This window comes from Mya arenaria, chromosome 14 (genome assembly GCF_026914265.1).
Source record: "Mya arenaria isolate MELC-2E11 chromosome 14, ASM2691426v1".
Taxonomy (NCBI): Eukaryota; Metazoa; Mollusca; class Bivalvia; order Myida; family Myidae; genus Mya; species Mya arenaria.
The window spans coordinates 59202010-59223869 of NC_069135.1; the positions used below are offsets into that span (position 1 = coordinate 59202010).

A 21860-nucleotide genomic window follows, 5' to 3' on the forward strand; every position below is an offset into this window, starting at 1 on the left:
ATAAATAGCCCATTTTTGTTCAATTCACCAAAAAGCGTGTGCGATGATGTTTACTGACGTCATGACGCGCAGTAATTTGTATTTACTGCATACGTCAATAAGTTCCTACGATATCACGTCTTTTAAGGATTATTTTATTTTGTTCATCTGGCATAGGGGGGTGCCAGATGGAATTTTCCAGCACGGCTGAATTCACCGGAAATGCCTATCCGGTGTGCTAGAATAATTAAGCTTTTTTAAATTCGCTGACAAATCACCTTCCTGTTAACTTACTTAATATCGCCACATTTTATGTCTTTTATTCATCTTTGTATTTGTAATTGTACGCCAACTTGGACGTAATAACAAACAACGTGTTTTGAGTGGAGTTGAGTTGCAATTTGCTTGTCATATTCCCACTGTTCATGCTAACAAATGTACCAAGTTTCAAACCAACATTTAAATGACAAAAACAGACTATAATGCCTGTAACTTTATCTTCTCATTTCAAATCAAGAAATCTGAAACATTTAACAATCATTCTCATAAAATAAATGCTGTAAATCTTTTATTTCTGTTTAAAATTTATAAACAATATCTGAATTTTAATAGTTTAAGAATTCTATCTTTTGATCTATGACAGTATTATAAATTATACTTATAACATAATATCATAGGTTTATATCGGATTACCTAAGGCCATATCAAATCGTTTCTATGTTAATTTTAAAGCTGCACTCTCACTTATTTACCGTTATTACAACATTTTTATTTTTTGTTTTGGAAAGAGCAAATTTTTGCGTAAATATATGCAAACTAATAATAAAAGATTGCTGACAAAAGATCAGTTCGCAGCTTTTCATATTTTCGTTCGAAATTAATGTTTTATGGCTATAACAGTTTAAGAAAAATGCATAAAACATTAATTTTTGAACTTAAATGTAAAATTCTGCGATCTATTTTTTTGTCAGCAGTGTTATATAACTGGTTTCCATGGATTTTCACAAAAATTGGCTCGTTCCAAGACAATGAATAAAAAGGTTGTCAAAATGTTCAATCTGTGAGAGTGCAGTTTTAAGAGTCCGCGGACAGATAGGTTTTGGGCTTTCCAATGGAAAAAATTGAAGCAAACACATTTTATATGTTCAATGATCTTGTGGAATTTTTTCATTTCCTTTTATTATAACTCCAACTACAAAACACAAGTGTAAACAACATGTTTCATACTTTGTTCTAAAATTCTCGGCATTTGATATCGGAAAACGATTGCATTCTGTGTGATTCCCTGGTGATCAACACACTTAAAGTGCAATTTTATTTGAACTCATTTTGCAGTGGAAATCTAATAATTGAGAACAGCCCAGAATGGATTTGTTGTCTATATATACTCTACATTATGGATGTCACTCATTAAGTATTCGTTTTGTGTTTTTTTTTTGTTTTTTTTTTGTTTTGGGGGGGGGGGGGGGTCGGGTTTTTTTTTTTTTAAACAGTGGGTCGTTTGTTTTTTCAGAATTGCTAGATAAGTTTTCCTACAAAAGGTTGAGGCTAAATATAAAAACAATTTTGTGTGGCCTAAATCTGCAAAAAGTATAATGTACTAATTTTCACTAGATGGGTGGGTGCACAAAAAATCTTCACAAATAAATGTTATTTCGTTTTTCTTGCAAGAGAGTTTTAATTGTTACGATTCAAATATAGCAACATAATTCCTGTTGATGAATAATTGTTTCTTACAACATAAAATGTTGGTCGTAATAAACTATGGTGTTTATTAAATGTAATAAAACAGTTCACAGAAAGGCAACAGGAATTTATTTTATTGTTATTTACAGCTGCTAAAAATCCTGGAACAAAAATTCCAACAATATTAAATAAATTTCATACTTTCATCTTGAGAATTCTAATTGCAAAAAAGAATGCATTGATAATTAACCGCATAATTTTTCGATAACTGCGTTGCACCTATTACAATAACAAATAGCTATTCTACTCTTTTTTTTCAATTTAATAACTGCTTATATTAGTTAAATGAATGCATATTTATATCACAAAACATTTTTTGTTTAATTTTGTTCAAATCCATCATACTTTAAAGTTAAATTTTTGACAATAAATATTATAATAATTAACATACTAATTATTTCAATGTTTTTATGAATATAATATTACATACTAAATATCAATAAATCTTATTTTATGATTTTGTTCTACACAATTTCTCACATTAATGTCCTAATAAAAAAATACAAAATAAAGACATTAAAGGAACTTGCTCATGTTTTGGCATCAATTCCCCCCCCCCCTCATGCATCTGAAAACACTATATAATAACTACCCTAATTACTCTTTCATACCGAAATTGCAGAAAACAAATACAAATTGCAGAAAACAAATACACACATATAAGTATAAAAAAAAATATTTCGGATTTAGTTAAGGGAGCAATTTCTATGCCAGTACTGCCAAGGAAAGATGAAAAAACTGACAACAAAACCACACACCCACAAGGACTAATACACAAACATTATTATAAGGATAACTTAACCATTATGTCTTCTTTTTTTTAAATCCACACTAGTACTGTCAAGGAAAAATAAAAAAACTGAAAACAAAACCACACACCCACAAGGTTTAATACAGAAACATTAATATAAGGATAACTATAAACCATTATGTCTTTTTATGAAAATCCACGCCAGAACTGCCAAGGAAAAATAAAAATAATTGACAACAAAACCACACACCCACAAGAACTCATGCACAAACATTAATATAAGGATAACTTAACTATTAAGTCTTTTTTGGAAAACCCACGCCAGTACTGTCAAGGTAAAAAAATGACAACAAAACCACACACCCACAAGGACTTATAAACAAACATTACTATAAGGATAAATTAACCTTAAGATTTTTTTTGAAAAGCTTTAAGTAGTAGAACGCTTTTCAAAATTGTGGACTTAAGAACAATATTTGAGCAAATATCAACATTTGCTGAAGGGTTCCAGCCGTCAGTATCTTAGTTTTAACACTTTCAAATAGTTTTTTCAACATTTTTAATTCGTCATACAAAAAAAGTCAATTTTACAAAAACATGAGCAAGTCCCTTTAAAGCTATTCGTTATCAGCACACAGATAAGACTGACATCCAAATTGCCTTGTTTTTAAAGTTAAGAGATAGATTTGATAAATATGGAAACAAATTCAAACAAAAATGCCATTTATCAGTAAATAGGAAAACATGTAAACAAACAAAAGTTATGATCAATTTTAGAACATTCCCTAATATTTGATGAATTGGACTCAAAAAATGATAAGAAAGAACAAAGATTTGTGTCTTTACTTCTATAATATATTTTTTATGAATATGCAAAACCAAACTTGAATCATTGTGACCCAAAACGACCTTAGGGTGAAGTGAGTAAGGGAATTTTGATAAATCTTTGCCAGTCTGCCTGCAGAGAGAGAGTTTGTGGGTTCGATCCCTGTAAGATGCACATAGCAATACAGGCAAACCATACCATTAAGAGCCCATCTTAAACAACTCATGTTGCACAATAATATAAACCTCAAGGTCATTGCAAATTGACCTTAGTTTCCGAAATTTGAGGATAAAAATGGAGGGAAAGTTTTAAACGGGTATTTGATATGTATATATATAACAGCACTTAAACTTGCTATAGATGTGTCTCAGGGTTCAATCCTTGACAGATGCACATATATCATACTGTGCAGTTTGCTACAGATCGAGGCTTTGAACTTAATGATCGATCTTGACCTTTCAACTGCAGGCCATGCAGTTTTGGGCATCAGTCTTATTACAGTGCACTACATTAATTTCTGTTAATTTATGAATTATTCTATATAATTAAAGTATATGGGTTACCGTAATTAATTGGCAGGGTGGTGCAGGTCTGTCAACCACAAGGCCCAGGGTTGAATCCCCACCCAGGGGACTTATAAATTTACCCCTGGAATCTGATCTGAGTCAGGAACGTGATTCTAATATCAGCATATAAAAACTGAATTTGAGTTTTATTCTAAGCTTACAAATTAATATGACAACAAAATGAAAAAAAGCTAAGTTTAATTAAATGTTTCAAATCTACTTTATATAAATTCATAAAAAAAAATAATGCACAATATTTTCCATCTTAATAAAAATGTGGACTTTATGTTTGTATTTCATAGTTCATATTGATTTGTCTACCTAGCTTATTACGAGGGGAGATCTCTGTTTATTTGTGCCAAAGGGCGATCCATAGAGCTGAAAACTAGCACAGTGCCCGTGCCAAAAAAGGTTCGCTAAAGCTAAGCTAAAAGCTGAGCTAAAAGCACAGCTAAAAGCATAGCTAAAAGCACAGCTAAAAGCATAGCTAAAAGCTTAGCGGTATTGGCCCGAAAAAGCGCAGCTTTTTTTTAATAAAAAACGCAGCTTTTGGGAAAAAAAACACAGCTGCTGCGCTAAAGCTATGCTTTTTTGCCAAAATAGCTTAGCTAATTTCTTAAAAAAGCTCAGCTCTTGGTGATATTGGGCAAAATAGCTAAGCTTTTTTTATGAAAAGCGCAGCTTTATGGCGGTATTGGCCCAAAAGCTTAGCTTTTTGATAGAGCTGCGCTTTTTCTGAAATAGCTTAGCTAATTATGAAAAACGCAACTTTATGGCGGTATTGGCCCAAAAGCTTAGCTTTTTGATGGAGCTGCGCTTTTTCTTAAATAGCTAAGCTATTTTATGAAAAGCTCAGCTTTTTGGCGGTATTGGCCCAAAAGCTTAGCTTTTTCTAAAATAGCTTAGCTAATTATGAAAAGCGCAGCTTTATGGCGGTATTGGCCCAAAAGCTTAGCTTTTTCTAAAATAGCTTAGCTAATTATGAAAAGCGCAGCTTTATGGCGGTATTGGCCCAAAAGCTTAGCTTTTTCTAAAATAGCTTAGCTAATTATGAAAAGCGCAGCTTTATGGCGGTATTGGCCCAAAAGCTTAGCTTTTTCTAAAATAGCTTAGCTAATTATGAAAAGCGCAGCTTTATGGCAGAATTGGCCCAAAAGCTTAGCTTTTGGATGGAGCTGTGTTTTTTCTTCAAAATAGCTTAGCTAATTATGAAAAGCGCAGCTTTATGGCGGTATAGGCCCAAAAGCTTAGCTTTATAATGAAGCTTTTCAAATAGCTTAGCTAAAAAAAAAACGTAGCTCCTTTTTTCATAAAAAATGCCCCAGGTGAAGAAAAGGTTTTACAAAAAAAACCACTAAAAACGCACTTGAGTGTATCTAAAATGCATTTTTTAATAAAAAAAATACGCTTAAAACAAACTTACACAAAAAAAAATGCACTAAGTGTGTTTAAACCGCGTTTTTTGGGGGTAAAAAAACGCACTCAAAATGCACTTCTGTGCAAAAGGGCACTTAAAAGTGCTGGAAAAAACTGCGTTTTTTATCTCCAAAAAGCCACTAAAAATTACCTTCAAAAACGCACTTCTAGAAAAAGACGCACTCAACTGCGTTTTAAGTGCGCATTTTGGGGTTAAAAACGCAGTTAAACACACTTCAGTAAAGAAGCGCTTAAAACACACTTCCTTTTTACTGATTGAAAGGGAATCTTTTGCACTCACATTTTATGAAAAAAGCTGTGTCAAAAGTGTATTTTTCTGTGTTAAAAAAGAGCACAAATTCACTCAGGTGCATTTTACCTGCATTAAAAGTGTCCATTTTTACAAAAATATTTATATATATATATATCTATATAAATAAATTGAACCATCAAAAATAGAACACATTTGAATATATACATACACATTTTGCTTTATTTAAATTTCTTAATCATGAGTTACATATATTTTTATTATTTCATATTTAATTTAACATGACACCTTGTAACTGGACATAATGTATTTACAGACAGACAAACAAGTTCATATTTGTCCAATTTAGCAATAATAAAATAACCTTTTACTCAGTGGCAAAAATAATTGATAGAAAATCATGAAACTGTTAAAGCTACAAATTGGAAAATGACAGTCTCAAGGATCTTTTGTTAAATTTTTGTCAAATCTAGAGATTCCTGACAGCTCTGGAATAAAACAGGGTATCATATTTTAAATATGTAATGACTTTATTAGTACTTCACTTAAATTGATTGACTCAATTTGGCCAGTTTCCAATAACTGGTAAGCCATGTGGCAGATGGCAGTTTTATGACCCCTCCAAAAACCAACACTGTAATCATTTGTATAGCTTTAAAGGTGCTAGTGTGCATATATATGGAAACATGGCAATTTCAGCTTAATATGTAAATATGATTTTTACATATATATATAAGGATAAAAACAAGTGCATCTTCATAGAGTTCTAAAACTACGTAAATCTACTATCTGGGACCAATAATCTTACATCCAGCTACTATCTACAACAGCATTGTTATTTATTAAAATATGTGCACTAGATTGAAAGTTGACAAATGAAAGGCCCACAAGAAGTCAAGTGTCATAACAGTGAAATTAACAACTAAAATAAAGAATACATACCATGACCTGAGTGCTTTCACATGTCAGTTTATCACAAATCATCCAATAGTGGCATGTCATGTTTCTAATCATAGTTCATATTCACCTGATCTAATGATCATTATTTTACTTCACTAATCCCTTTACTATTAATTTGTTTTAATTGGTGTGAATTCATTTATTAATTAAAACATCATCAATATTCTTTTAATGAAATCCCAACAAAATGGCTACCAGTAGCTTTGATTTGAAATTGGCTCCCTAAATGCTGAGATTTAATTGGTCCTTGGTACAATCAGATAAGATCAGGCTTATCATGCATGTTGTAAAATTGGAAAGGAAATGACAAAGAATTTGGTAGTGGCATTACAAGAAATTTAAGGAATAATAATTCTATAAATGTTGTTATTACATGCAATTGATTCTTGCCTATAAGTAAAATGTGTTCTTTTGATTTAAATAAGAAATTATAATGTATATTTTTGATTTTTAAAATAATCTTTCTTTTTATTTTATTATTTTATTTTATTTTAGTTTGAAGGTATATTGATCAATAATAAAATGCTTATTTACTGGTTGATTGATTGATTGATTGCTTCATTCATATTCTTGTATTTATGTGTGTATTTCATAAATGTTTACTTTATTACACAAAGATACTACTTTTTTACCTAAACTAAAAGATGCACTCCTTAGTAAAAAGATACACTTAAAATGCACTCTTTAATGACAGTAGATTATCAATAAAACTAAAGATACACTTTTAAAAGGGATGCCAATAAAAAAAATGTATCTTCTGTTCCTGCCAAAATATTTATGCCGAAAGCTACAGAAACTAGCTCTGAGAAGCAAAATGTTTAAACATAAACCCAGTTTAATGGCACTCAGGTTAAATGCCAAAGACAGCCAAAAATTGTCTTATTTTAAATCGAATCAGCATGTACAGAGACAAAAAATAACTTGACCAACATGGATTCAATTTTAGTTTAAAATAAAAAAAATCCAAAATAGAATAATCAGGACCTGACGAGATGGGACACATTTTCAAAACAATTTAAAGGAATTTAGGAAAATGATATATTTTCAGACACCTGCGTTTTGAATAAAAAAAAAACACAAAAAAATAATTTGGAATTTCTATTTAACTGTGTCATAAATAAATAATAAAATTTTGAAATGTGAATTTCACAATATAAACCTTTGTTTTTCTCCAAAAGCTTAGTCTTTTGTTTGAAAAGCTTAGTCTTTTAAAAAAATACTAACCCAACTTTAATTTTGGAAAAGACGCAGCTAATATGAAAAAGACGCAGCTTTTCTAAGAGGCAATCTTTTACCTAGGCAAAAGACGCAGCTTAAGCTAAGCTTTGATTTAAAAAACGCATCTTCATAAACAAAAAGCGCAGCTTAGAAGAAAAAACTCAGCTTTTAGAGAAAAGAACATAGCTTTTGTGCAGCTCTTTTTTAAAAAGCGCAGCTTTGAAGAAAAAGCGCAGCTTTTTAGAGAAAAAAAACATAGCTTTAGCTAAGCTATTATTAAAAAGCACAGCTTTTGCTAACCTTTCTATAAAAAACACAGCTTTTGCTAAGCTTTTTCAAAATAGCTTAGCTAAAAAAACGCAGCTTTTTGAAAAGCATAGCTTTAGCTAAGCTAAAGCTGCGCTTTTTAGAAAGCTGAGCTTTTTTTTGGCACGGGTGGTTCGTAGGCAATGTTTACACCAGTTTTTTACAAAACGGGGGATAATGTTTACACAGTTGTTGGTTACCTCGGCATTTGTTTACACGTTTTATTTACAGGAGGTAGGCTTACCTCGATGGAATGAATCGGTAATTGAAGTTTTATTTAGACCCAGACATGAAACGTAAACAACGATCTTGTTGTTCCCCCTAATGTACATATTTACAATACGCCAAACACGACCCTAATGGTATGAAACATCAGGAACAAAACGTGCTAGAACACAGCATGTTATAACATTTTTTCTCCTGATTCTCATGTTTTTCCAAGAGCACACTTCATTTTAGTTGTACGGTTTCCTGTTTCCAGGGTATTTGTTCCCCAATTCATTCCTTTTAATATTACTGATGAAATATTCAAAACCTATGAGTTCATCAATTTATTGGAACAAAGAACTTCTGCGTTCAGCATTTATCACATAATCTGATATCTACTAAACAATTCCTCGCATTAAACTGGAATGTTTTTCACAAATGAATGAAGTTATCAGTTTTCATTCATTTTTGTTTGAGAAATGTTTTTAAATCGTCAGAAATGAGGGAAAACATGCAAAATTGATAATACATTAGGCTTCGGTGTGTAATTTAAAACATTCATATCAATGATACCAGGGCTTATAAATAACAAACTGTCACCTTTTTTCATATTATTGGCAGATTGAAAACATCGACATTATGAAGAAGAAAAACAAAATTAGCGCTGCAAAACAATTAATTTTTAATTGCCAACGGTGGCCGGTTGTAGTGGCATAAAAAAGGGGATAACTCAGTTATTAGTTAGGCCAGACTTGGAGTTCTTGCTATTAAGTGTATAAATGTATCACGCAACATCAGAGTACCAAGTTTCATACCAGTATTTTGAATGTTTATTTTAGTCATAGCCAGGGTAAATTTAGTAATTACACTACGACAACACAAACACCAATCTGACAATGCCCGAATACCTTTTTTTCTTCCAAAACTTGACAAGCAAAAACTGCTAATCTTATAAGTATCAAAATCAGAAGAAAAAAAACATCTTTTTAAACAACATCATTATGTACTAACATTAATTTAAAAATAGGAAATGTAATTAGCAATCTCATTAACTGAAGCAGTCTGTGCATTTCTCATTGTTGACATAAACCATTTAAAACCAACAAATCTGCATGTAACACTTGTGTTTTGTTCCGTTTAAGGAGTTGTTTATAAAGCTACATGTTCATCTCACAACATGACTGTCCAAGCTATTTTTATAACTTAATTGTTGTCTTTTTCAGCTTATGAATTCAAATTATATTAAAAAAATGACATTTCTTAAAATCCATACCCAGTGTTTATAACAATGATTTGAAGGGACTTATAAATATACAACCCAACTCCCATAAGTCATTTGAATCAGAAAGTGTGAGTCGGGAAGTGTGATATTTTAAACAACCTTAAATAATTGCTCTAATTGACGTTTATATTCATTATTGACTCAATGCACTCATAGTTTATGACTTTAAATGTTTATATTAGTCTACTGAATATTGTTTAAAATTTATTGAAAAAATATGGGTGTCAAAAATGACACCAGTAATAAATAGAGTGATAACGTCCCTGTAAAGTGACTCACTCATGTTTTTGGATCAAAAATTAGTACGCAGCCGGTAATGCATCTGAAAACTCTTATCATTATTTTACTCGATGATATTGAAATTGCAGAAAAATTACAGTTTTAGCATAAAAAAGTATGTTGGTTTTAGTTGGGTTCAAACCCACGCCAGTAACATCAAGAAATAATTAGAAAACAGCCGGCTAGTCCACACGGCCCCCGGGACTTCAACAAAAGTGGTGGATATGTTGACCTGTTAAGGCTACAATAATAATATCACAAGATAATGTCAATCAACCAATCACACAACATCACAACCATAAATAATTTTCGATCGTGAATTTGTGGTCTTTAAAGTTGAAAGACAATATTTGAGCAATTATCGTTTGCTGAAGGGTTCCAGATTTTGGTATTTTTGTTTTAACACTCCTTATATGATTTGCCACACTTTATTCTGTTATTAAAAAAAAAGTGCATTTTACAAACCATGAGCAAGTCACTTTAAGTACACCACAGACAGACAATTTTTTGTCTACGTTTTTTTAACAACAGGAAGCAAACTTATAACGTTACGCTGTGTTGTTGTTTTTGACAGAAGGAACAGTCAGCAATTCACAAAACAACACGTTGAACAAGGAAGTGACATATGATAATTAATTTTGTTATGTCAGCCGTCTGTGTTCGTTGTAAATGTTTTTCACAGTCTGTGAACACAAACAACAACAATCATTGTCCATCAGACCAAAAAAATAAAATGATTAAATCCTCATCCGGAGAATAAAAAATAAAAGTTGGGCAGGAGATCAGATGTTAATATTTTATTTATTTATTTATTTATTTATTTATTTATTTTAATTCATTAATTTATTTATTTATTTATTTATTTATTTATTTATTTATTTATTTATTTATTTATTTATTTATTTAATTATTTATTTATTTATTTTAATTCATTAATTTATTTATTTATTTTTATTTATTTATTTATTTATTTATTTATTTATTTATTTATTTTAATTCATTAATTTATTTATTTATTTTAATTCATTAATTAATTAATTTATTTATTTATTTATTTATTTATTTATTTATTTATTTATTTATTTATTTATTTATTTATTTTCATTCATTAATTTATTTATTTATTTATTTATTTTAATTCATTAATTTATCTTTATTCATTACCTTTCTTTCTTTCTGCCTTTCATGCATTTATTCATTCAGAAAACAAACCATTATAAGCATGAGGTCCATAAAATTTAGACTAAATTGCCCCCGCCCCCCTTAACAGGCAGGCAAGGGATGGAAACAATGCTTAAGCCTAAATGTAGCTTGCTTTTAAACTCATCCTTTCTGGTTTCAAACTTGTTATATTGCAATTACTAAATTCTGTTTTATTTAGCTCAGTAAAAAATGGGGGTTTTGTATGGAAAAGATCTACTCAATAAAAAATATATATTTCGATTTTTAAGTACGAGAATAATTTTATCAAAATAGAATTTGATTAAAAAAATAATATAAAGGATGTTGAATGTGCTCTATCGAGTTTCATAGCTCGCTTTCATCCTAATTTTCATGTTTAACATATCAAAAATTATGCCTTTAAGTTGAATACTGATATATATGTATTCACAATACTCCCCCCCCCCCCATGACATACATAAATACCCCATTAACATGACAAACATTTGCCCATGGTGTTTTTTTTCTCTGATTTACTGATATACGTAAATATGTCCTATATGTACAATATTATGTTCCCCTCATTTCAAACTTATTTATATGGTTATTACATTTTTCAAATCACCTATCCATATATGTTTGAAATTCAGAAGTCAGTCATTATTGATTTTAATACAGTGATTTAAACTGCTGCTTAATCAGTAGACAAAATATAACCTCAAACACCGAGCTGGTACAAGTACTATCTACAAGTGCGATGTTTTACTTTTTCAAACTTGATTTATGGGACTGTTTTCTGTTGGGGAAAATAACAACCTACATTTCAAGCTCACCGGTTTTATTATAATAATTTACAAGTAAGTTACTCAACATTGCACGAGAGTGCATTTAAATTATTTAGGTCGACAATAACTAGTGTAATGGTCCCCTATATGCGGCAGATGTGCGTAACACTTCTATGCGCTTACTAGAAAGCTCAGCTGTCCTGTGAGGCATAGTAAGTTGGAACTTCAACAATCTTTAAAGCTCTGCTTTCCTGATGGTTGAAGTGTAACAGTCCCCTGTAGGCGGCAGAGGTCTACAGCAGCGGAGGTACGTTCATAATAATAGTCCGTATAAAACGGAAATACGTTCATACCGGATGTAAACTTGGTTGGTAATACGCAAACTAGCAAAGCCCGGGCTATGTGAGAATGGAGATGTTAGTGTATATAAAGACCAGTGGACCCCTTCAAGGTCGAGCATGCTTTTCCCTGAAGGGATCTGTTGGTGTTTGTTTCATTACGCCAGAAAGCTCGGCTATCTGGTGTTTGTTTCATTGGCTCACACGTTACACTAGCAATAAACAAACTTAAATATCGTTTCATTACTTAACTTGAAAAACTAACAAACAGTAAAATTCTCTGAAGCGACAAACATCAATAGTCCTTAATAATCAAGGATCAGCGGGGCGTCACTTTTTCAAACGAATATATGTTTTATCAAAATGTTGATTCGTTTGTTTACAAGTGAACCATATAAGTACAGAAATGATACTTCATACATAAAAATACAAAAAACTCCCATCCTTCGATATTTAATAGGCTGTTTTAACAAAAAATATCCAGCTTAGGGTACATCTCTATTTAGAGGAAAAAAGTCTAGACATTTTTTTGTCACATTAGTTTCATGACCTGGAACTGAATTATTATATAAAATTCATCAATTTGTCACTATATATTGTGAACTCAATTTTACAAAAATATGGATTCAAAATTTTTTAAAGGTCTTAATTGTCAATAAAATTAATTAAAGCACTGAAAACTCTGAATTATACTAGTTACATCATATTTATGTTTATCGAAAAGATATACAAAAAGTCAGTATTTCATGGTGGTTTTGATGTATGTAGGGGTCCAAAATTTAATGCCTTTAATTTTTTTGACAGGGACCTTCTCATGGACAACATGGGGGCACCCAGCGTGTGCACCCCCTAAAATTGTTCAAGTTTACTTATTATTTCAATATAGGAGAAAAAAAGTAATAAAATATGCCAATTTTGATTTTTTTCGAAAGAAAAAATCTAATGTTGTTTAATGTTAAGTACACAATTAGAATGATCATCACCTCCATAAGGCTGGGGAAACATGAAATGAAGCACTAGAAATCATTGTTATTTCAGTAAAATTACTAAAAAAATAAAAAATAAATTTAGTGGTCTATAACCTTAACCCCTAAAGAAAAGAACACAGTTGGACCATAGAAGTTTACTGTGCAAGCTTTTATCACAATCTCAAATAAATCATTTAAAACCAAACTAAAATTGATAAATTGTTTTATGATAATTGTAAAATGATAAATTGCTTGAAACATTTGAATTCTACAGATGTCAAAGTAATTCATTTGATTTCTGACAAAATGTTCAAAGAAATAAAAATCTTGATAATTACATAAAAGATGTATTTTCTTAAATAACAACTATTGTGATAATGATTAATATTACTCCTACACCATATCTTTTATATGAAATTTGAAAGAAGTCTCGAATTGTGTCCATAGGACATAGAACATGGATGCCCCCACTGGCTCCCACTTGCCTCACGTGACAGACAAAATGTTTAAACCAGTTCTAATTTATTTCCCACCAAAATGAAAGTCTATCATGAAGCTCCATCCACTTTTATGAAACAATTACTAATAGAACTGTCACACCCATCAAATGGGGCATTTCTCTCTCCTTACTGTGTGCAGCTGCAAACAAAACCCCTAGGTGCACAGCTTATTTACCAAACAACATCCCCTAAGGTTTGAATTTACTCTATATCAAATATTTTGGAGTTTAGAATGACATAATTTTCAAAAAGCCATTTTTTGGTAATTAAAGGGCCCTAACTCTCCCCATACTAAATGTAGTGGGAACGAAACCCTAGGCGCACTTTATTATCTCAACAACATTCCCCTAAGGTTTCATGATTCTATGTCAAATATTTTGGAGTTTTGAACGACATAATTTTCAAAAAGCTATTTTTTGGTAATTGAAGGGCCCTAACTCTCCCCATACTAAATGTAGTGGGAACGAAACCCTATGCACACTTTATTGTCTCAACAACATTCACCTAAGGTTTCAAGATTCTTTGTCAAATATTTTGGAGTTTTGAATGACATAATTTTCAAAAAGCCATTTTTTGGTAATTGAAGGGCCCTAACTCTCCCCATACTAAATGTAGTGGGAACGAAACCCTAGGTGCACTTTATTATCTCAACAACATTCCCCTAAGGTTTCAAGATTCTTTGTCAAATATTTTGGAGTTTTGAATGACATAATTTTCAAAAAGCCATTTTTTGGTAATTGAAGGGCCCTAACTCTCCCCATACTAAATGTAGTGGGAACGAAACCCTATGCACACTTTATTATCTCAACAACATTCCCCTAAGGTTTCAAGATTCTTTGTCAAATATTTTGGAGTTTTGAATGACATAAATTTCAAAAAGCCATTTTTTGGTAATTGAAGGGCCATAACTCTAACTATGTGCAACTGCAAACTGACCCCTAGGTGCACAACTTCATCACGTCAACCACATTACTCTCAAAGACTAGGTCAAATAGTTTTGAAGTTTTGAATGATATAAGTTTTGAAAATGCCTTTTTTTTTTTTTTTTTTTTTTTTGAAGGGCCCTTACCCTCCCAATACTAATTGAAGTGGGAGCAAAATCCCAGGTGCACAACTTCATCACCTCAAGGACATTACTCTCAAAGACTAGGTCAAATAGTTTTGGTGTTTTGAATGACACAAGTTCGAAATGCTAATTTTTGGTAATTCAAGGGCCATAACTCTCTCCTAACTATGCCCAACTGCAAAAAAACCCCAAGGCACACAACTTCATCATCTCAACATCAATATCATAAGGTATCATATCTCTTGGTCAAATATTTATGGAGTTTGGGCACAAGTCTGAAAATGCCATGTTTTTGGTAATTAAAGGGCCATTACTCTTCATCATCCCAACTTCATTCGCCTAAGGTTTCATGACTCCAATTCGATTGTTCTGAATAACATTATTTTGCATAACACTTAACACTCAGAATTGGCCTGGAACCAAATTATAATTTTGTTTCTAATCCTAGTGTTGTACTTCTTGCCGAGAGGAAATTTCAATGGCTGCAGATGTAGGTCATAATCTTTAACAATAGGATCAACATCAAACGCTCTGAAATGCATATTTCATGAGACTGATGGGAGTATGAATAATATGAATGCAGCCTGATTAGCTGAACAATATTTCTTTTATAAGGACACTTAAAGAAAAAGACCCACTGACATTTAAATGTCTGAGTAATAGTAGAAGCTATAAGACCTATATTCTGCAACAAGTGAATGAACCTAAGAACTATTCCAGCATTCCAGGGCGTCATGACTTCTTTAAAAAGGCGACAAAAATGTCTGGTTGGTTTTTTTTCATTCGTACAATTTTCTGAAGAAAGTTCCGAGACAAATTTAATAAATTTCTTTCAGACTAAATTTACATGTCAAAGAATATCTGGGAAAAAATTCATTAAAACACATTGGTGACATAAAACTTGTTTGTTGAAGCGACTGATTCTAAAAAAAGATGATCCAGCATTATTTGCAACTAGTTGGCGTCCTTCAAAGCCTGCATATTTATTCTCAATGCTTTATATCTTCATGTTTATAGGTTTGTTTTATGAGTATTTTCTCCGATTTTATCATGTGCAGCTAATTTCTTTGCAACATACTGTATGTTGCACCTTTCAATGTTGCTGTTTTTCAGGCAGAGGAGGCAGAGGAGGTAGGGCAGGGGGGCAGAGGCGGATATATAGGGGACTTTGGAAAACAAGTGATTCCCGGCAGTCCGGATTTTGACAGACCATGATACGACAGCACCCGTGAAATACTTGAAGACTTCAGGCTTGGTATTTTTTCAAAGAACTTTTGAAGCCTAAAATACCTCAGACGCAAGAGATTTCACCATTTTTTTCCACTGCAGCAACACAAATTGGCAATTCGTTCAAACCCTCTGAGTGTGCCCGCGCATTTGGTTAAAAAAAGATTACGATAACCAAAAACTGCCATAAATTTAATTTTTCTTTCGGCGTTAGTAACACTTTTAGCTTTAAATCATAAATTTTTAAAACGTAAATATGAAAAAAACTACAATCTGATCTTTTGTCAGCAGTCTTGTATTAATGTTTACCAGACATTTACACAAAGATTGGCTTATTAATTCCAATACAAAAAATAAAAAAGATGTCAAAACAGTCAATCTGTGAGACTGCACCTTTAAAAGATAATGAAGATTTTTTTATTGGATAAATATCTTTAATCATAACATTTGTGAAGGTTTACCTGTTCATTAATAAAATTTCACAAAAAACAAGCAACATATTATGAATCATCGTTAAATAACAGATTGCATCTGCTGTGCACTGTAAGTTGTTGAAACCGTTTTTTGGAAACACATGTTTCATAAAAAGTTAATTAAATACCATATTATCATTTCTATTTAAAGTGCTCAAATATGAATAATTCTGGTATTAAGGAAATCTTCATCTTTTTTTTAAGAATAAAAAATTGATTAAATTCTTGGGATCAAATTAAGTTTTACAATTCACACAATACAAACATTTTTCAACAAGGGCCATTTCAGGACTGATACAACCATCCTTGGACATATGTGAATTTAGATTGTTATGTCGATCACTAAGGCGGAAAAGTGGGATTTCGTTAGAAAAGAAGGATTTCATTGTAAACACTGATTACCCCCATAACACAAGCTCATTTTATCAACATTAACTCTTTCCCTCTTAAATTTCTTCAAAAATCAACAACATACCTTGAGAAAATGGCTGCATGAGGCAGGCAAGGAGCATTTGCCGCTGCTGTACTTGTAACTGCTGTATCTGGGAGTTGATCGTCTGCTGCTGCACGCCGAGCTGCTGCAGTTGTTGCTGCGTCTGCTTGCCGTTTGTCTTCTTCTCCTGTAACAAGTGCGCTTGTTGTACGAGGTTCATCTGGAGTTGTTCGTTCAACTGTACCAGGGCGCTCTCAAAAGCTTTCTGCTGCTGTTGCTGGAAATATATAAAAATATCATTATGTTTTAACAATAATTGAAAGCAGTTAAAAAATATAGGTACTTGGGCAGTGTTCATTAAGTGAAAGATTTCCACTTGATGAAATTTATTGATTTATTATCAACATTTTTAAAAACTCCCCTCCATTTTTCTCTTCAACTTCCTTCTTTTGAATTTTTTCTTGCTTCGTTATTCCCAATATTCTTAAAATTCAAATTAGAATTAAACAGTTTTTTTTCGGTTTAGTTATTTTTTTTTACCAAGATGCTTTATGAATCTTTCAGCCCGTCCACTGTATATATCACAAGTAAATCTATATCGAGTGTGTTCTAAGCTTAAAATGAAATCACTTTGTTTGACTTGATTGTTTGTCTGTTATTTTATTTGGCTGTTAGGGCATGTTGTTTTGGTGTGTTTTTTGTGGTGGGGTGGGGGAGGGGGGGCGGGAGGAGGAGGTGGGGATATGGGAAATGATCTAGCTGACACTTGCAAATGAATGAAAAGCCATCATCAAGTGGAACATCACACTGGTACATACACAAATCTTTTTTTCTTTCAATTTTTTTCTTCAAAATTAGGACAAATCATGCTTTATTCAAGTTTTGAGATATTAAAAAAATCCCCAGTTGTTTGTTTTCTGATCCAATCTGCTCTTACCAGCCCATGCCAATTTGCGATAATCTTGGAGCAGTGTTTATACCAAGATAAAATATTTGTTGTAAGCCCAACACATAAACAAGACAAAATCGTTATATCACTTGTTTACACAACTTATGAATTTCCCATTTACCCTTGAAGACGCTTGCCTCGTTGTTTATACTTAACTTTATTTTCATCTTTTTCTCTCACAGATAAGAATTTAATACCAAAAAAAAGGTAGGACGAGATACAAGAAATATATGTTGAAACAATCGGAACACAACTTGGTTCATGACTCGATAAAAATTATCATGTTATTTTGCAAAAATACAGAGTACGTAATCCAAATGGTTGCCAATACTTCCGTGCCACTGTTTATTTCTCCGTCAACAATAAAATTCTCTGCAATCTTTCCTTTCGAAAATATCTCTGCCAAATTTCTCTATCAATATTTTTCTGTCAATTTTTATTTGTCAATATTTCTACAACTTTTTAAAATCTGGTAAATTAGAGTAAAAAAAATAACATATTTGTCAATGAAATGGCTGGTTTCGGCATCAATGCTTAATTTAAATAAAATCATATTAGATAGCTTCAATACTTAGCACTTATAATATCCTCATGTTTGTAAACTTTGTTTGCATTGAGTGTATGAATGATATAAACTTTGATAAATTCATTTTTCTAAAAGCATTAGTAACGCTTTTACCGTATTATATCATGCATAGGACGCACTTTTTTACCCCCAATTCACGCCTTAAAAATTGCCTGCGTCCTTTCTATGCTATTAGAATTTCATCTGTTTTTTTCCAAGTCCATTTCAGGTCGAAAATATCGGACCGGGGAAGAACGCGGTAATAGTAAGTATCTGTACTGCGTCACCGAAGAGAACAACTAACGTAGGTAAAATCACGCAAGTTAACACACGCAGAAATATATTGAATGTTTACTTTAAAATGATTTATTGAGAAATAAATTGAAAAAAAAAACACGAGTGTTTACTTTTTTATAAAAGGGACGCTACTCACAAAAACTCGATGTGAGTGCACTTTAACTGGATTGAGTTATAACGGCAACGGAAATCGGGAAAGGAGGTAAATTTCAATTAATCGTTGATCATGATTTTAATGTTTCGATATTTTACAAAACATTTTGTTGTATGTTACTGTTTTAAAAAATTGATAAATGAATGTGCATAACGCAAAGTAGCATTATTGTCACTATCAAATCTTTTCAAATGTGCGAAGGTGTGAAAAAACCCGCTGTCTGTTATTAGAAAAACATCAATAGAACAAACTATTGTGATGGTTATATCTTATGGTTGTTTGTTCGCACTTTACCCGATGTGCCTTCCGCTGTCAAGGCTAATTACTGACACTTAATTATGCCGACATGCTTTAATCCGCACAGCGACAAGCCTTATCAAAACAATCATCAGTTTTGACAATACACAGTTTTGTTGCGATTGCAACGGTTGCAACGGTTGACTGTCATTCAGAAGGCATGTCGAGACTGCATTTGTATAAGTCTTATAATATGCGTAAATGTTCTCAAAATGTCAAGACATATATCATTGTTGTGTACGCTAAATTACCAAAATATGACAATAATTATCAAAATATACAAGACAGTTACCAAAATATGCCTTATATACAATTTTTTGTTTGTTTTTTACTTCAATATATATGTTATAAATACTTGACCAACCTCAATTTTTCGGCTCCGATTTTGATATTTTTCCGCTGCGTCCTATCTTACATATTAGGGGTTTTTACCCGTTTTCTCAACTATTTTTTTGCCTGCGTCCTATCTATGCTAGCGTCCTATACATGATATAATACGGTAGACATAAACATCAATTTTGAATGTAAATATGATAATCTACAATCTGACCATTTTCAGCAGTCTTATATCACTGGATTCCAAATATTTACAATAAAATTGGCTCAATCAACGAAAGACAAACAAAGAAACAAAAAACGACTGATCTGGGAGAACGCAGCTTTAACATATATATAGATTTCTAAAGGCCTCGAACCTTTAATTAAAGGTCAGCCCAAAATTTCAAAGGTAAACAAATTCTTCAATCTTTTTAACAATTACAAAGATTCAAATAAATAGTATCGTGATCTATCTATCAACGCTCAACCCGCAATCACCTTCAGAAATAGCGAAAAGATCATCTGAAATTAATTAGACAATTATGTTTTATTTTTCCAAACATGCCTTTTTTTGAATACGAAAACTGACAGGGGGTATGTTTCAAATCTGTTTTTGGTAAATAATTGAGTTACCAATAGTCGAGTAAACAGTAAACAATCTTATCTTTGACTTTTAGTCAAATGAAGTGAACACAAAAAATAATCCGCAAATAAATCATTTTCGGCAATTTGAAGGTTGTAATTAATTGTGGGAACCCCTCATGAAAGAGATTTGAAGACATTAGAAATCAAGACCATATTTCTTAAATTATATATTGTATAAAGTTTCGAAAATAGTTGATATTTTATTTTTTTTATCATCAATTTATAAAAAATTTTTTTTGGCTTAGCACACAATTCAAATTACATTTAAAAGAATGAGAGGTTATATTTTGTTCATATTAACCTAGAACAAGAGTGTTAAATAGCAAATGCTCGGGGGTATACCAGGCATATCATGGGAAATGGGTGTTTTTACCTTTGAGGTGGCCCTGCAGTGCGGAGTGAATGCAGTGATTTTGTTTTCGCGCTGAAAATAGCAGGGAATGGGCCGTGCCATTGTGCCGGAAAATATCCGTCCTTTTAAGATGATTTGTCCCCGTTTTAGCAAAACTTTTCCAAGAGTTTATCGAGTTCTTGCGCGAGATATTAAAAAAAGATGGCGCCTCATCCTGATTCTCTCCAAATTTGAAGAAGTCAGTTTCAAATTACAGGATGTCCCCAGGGTGCAAGGGAATTTCACGGGGATTTTACCAGGAGTTTGTCCGGGGGCTTTTACCAGCAGTTTGTCCCTGGAGGGCGGGGATTTTACGAGCAGTTTGTCCCCGGAGGGCAGGGATTTTACCAGCAGTTTGTCACTGGAGGGCGGGGATTTTACCAGCAGTTTGTCCCCGGAGGGCAGGGATTTTACCAGCAGTTTGTCCCCGGAGGGCGGGGATTTTACCAGCAGTTTGTCACTGGAGGGCGGGGATTTTACGAGCAGTTTGTCCCCGGAGGGCAGGGATTTTACCAGCAGTTTGTCCCCAGAGGGCAGGGATTTTACCAGCAGTTTGTCACTGGAGGGCGGGGATTTTACCAGCAGTTTGTCCCCGGAGGGCAGGGATTTTACCAGCAGTTTGTCACTGGAGGGCAGGGATTTTACCAGCAGTTTGTCCCCGGAGGGCAGGGATTTTACCAGCAGTTTGTCCCCGGAGGGCGGGGATTTTACCAGCAGTTTGTCACTGGAGGGCGGGGATTTTACCAGCAGTTTGTCACTGGAGGGCGGGGATTTTACGAGCAGTTTGTCACTGGAGGGCGGGGATTTTACCAGCAGTTTGTCACTGGAGGGTGGGGATTTTACCTGAGAGTCCTGCTATAAGCCCGGACCTTGGTGGGCCGTGGTTACAATTGACTGGTGCATTACTTCCAAGTTTTAGTTTCTTGACTTATAATGATCTAACTTTTAAAACAGCAATACCGGTATATCAATATTCAAAAATAATATGTTTTGTCACAAAAATAGAGGTTTTTTATTCCTTTTTTTAATTCTTCACTTAAAACAAATTTGATTAGCATATAATATAGAAATGCGACACCCAGATGCTGTAGGCCTTCAGCTTTGTATTTGAATCAATAAACGATGAATTGAAATGATTACACAATCATTTTTGTTCAACATCAACAATATGTTGCACAATTTGAATAAATCATTATGCGAGTGCAAATGGGCTTCGATAAATAACGAAATTCATCGATATAGCTCTGATATCACACGAACAATCATTATACAATAATATATCAAATAAAATGAAAATTAACATGTTGAGGTTGAAAAGCTGTTGCGTAAATTGCAAATCATGTGATATTTCTTCGTTTTTAGCTAAACATTATCAAATGTAAATATTTAAGGAGTTTTTATTCAATCTTTTGAAGGCCTTGACTAAAACTTGAATACACGCTCCTTCACACAGGGTACAGTAGGTAGAAAATTCAGGGCGAGTATT

General features: G+C 32.5%; 1 protein-coding gene across 5 annotated transcripts in view; it reads right to left on the bottom strand.

Annotated features, from left to right (window-relative positions):
• Positions 1–21860, bottom strand: part of LOC128217660 (forkhead box protein P1-like) — a 99273-nt gene that overhangs the window by 48050 nt on the left and 29363 nt on the right. For all 5 annotated transcript variants that reach the window (XM_052924957.1, XM_052924958.1, XM_052924956.1 and 2 more), the window contains exon 4: positions 16801–17035. In XM_052924957.1, coding sequence (XP_052780917.1) covers positions 16801–17035 — 235 coding nt within the window. The remainder of the gene's footprint in view (positions 1–16800; positions 17036–21860) is intronic.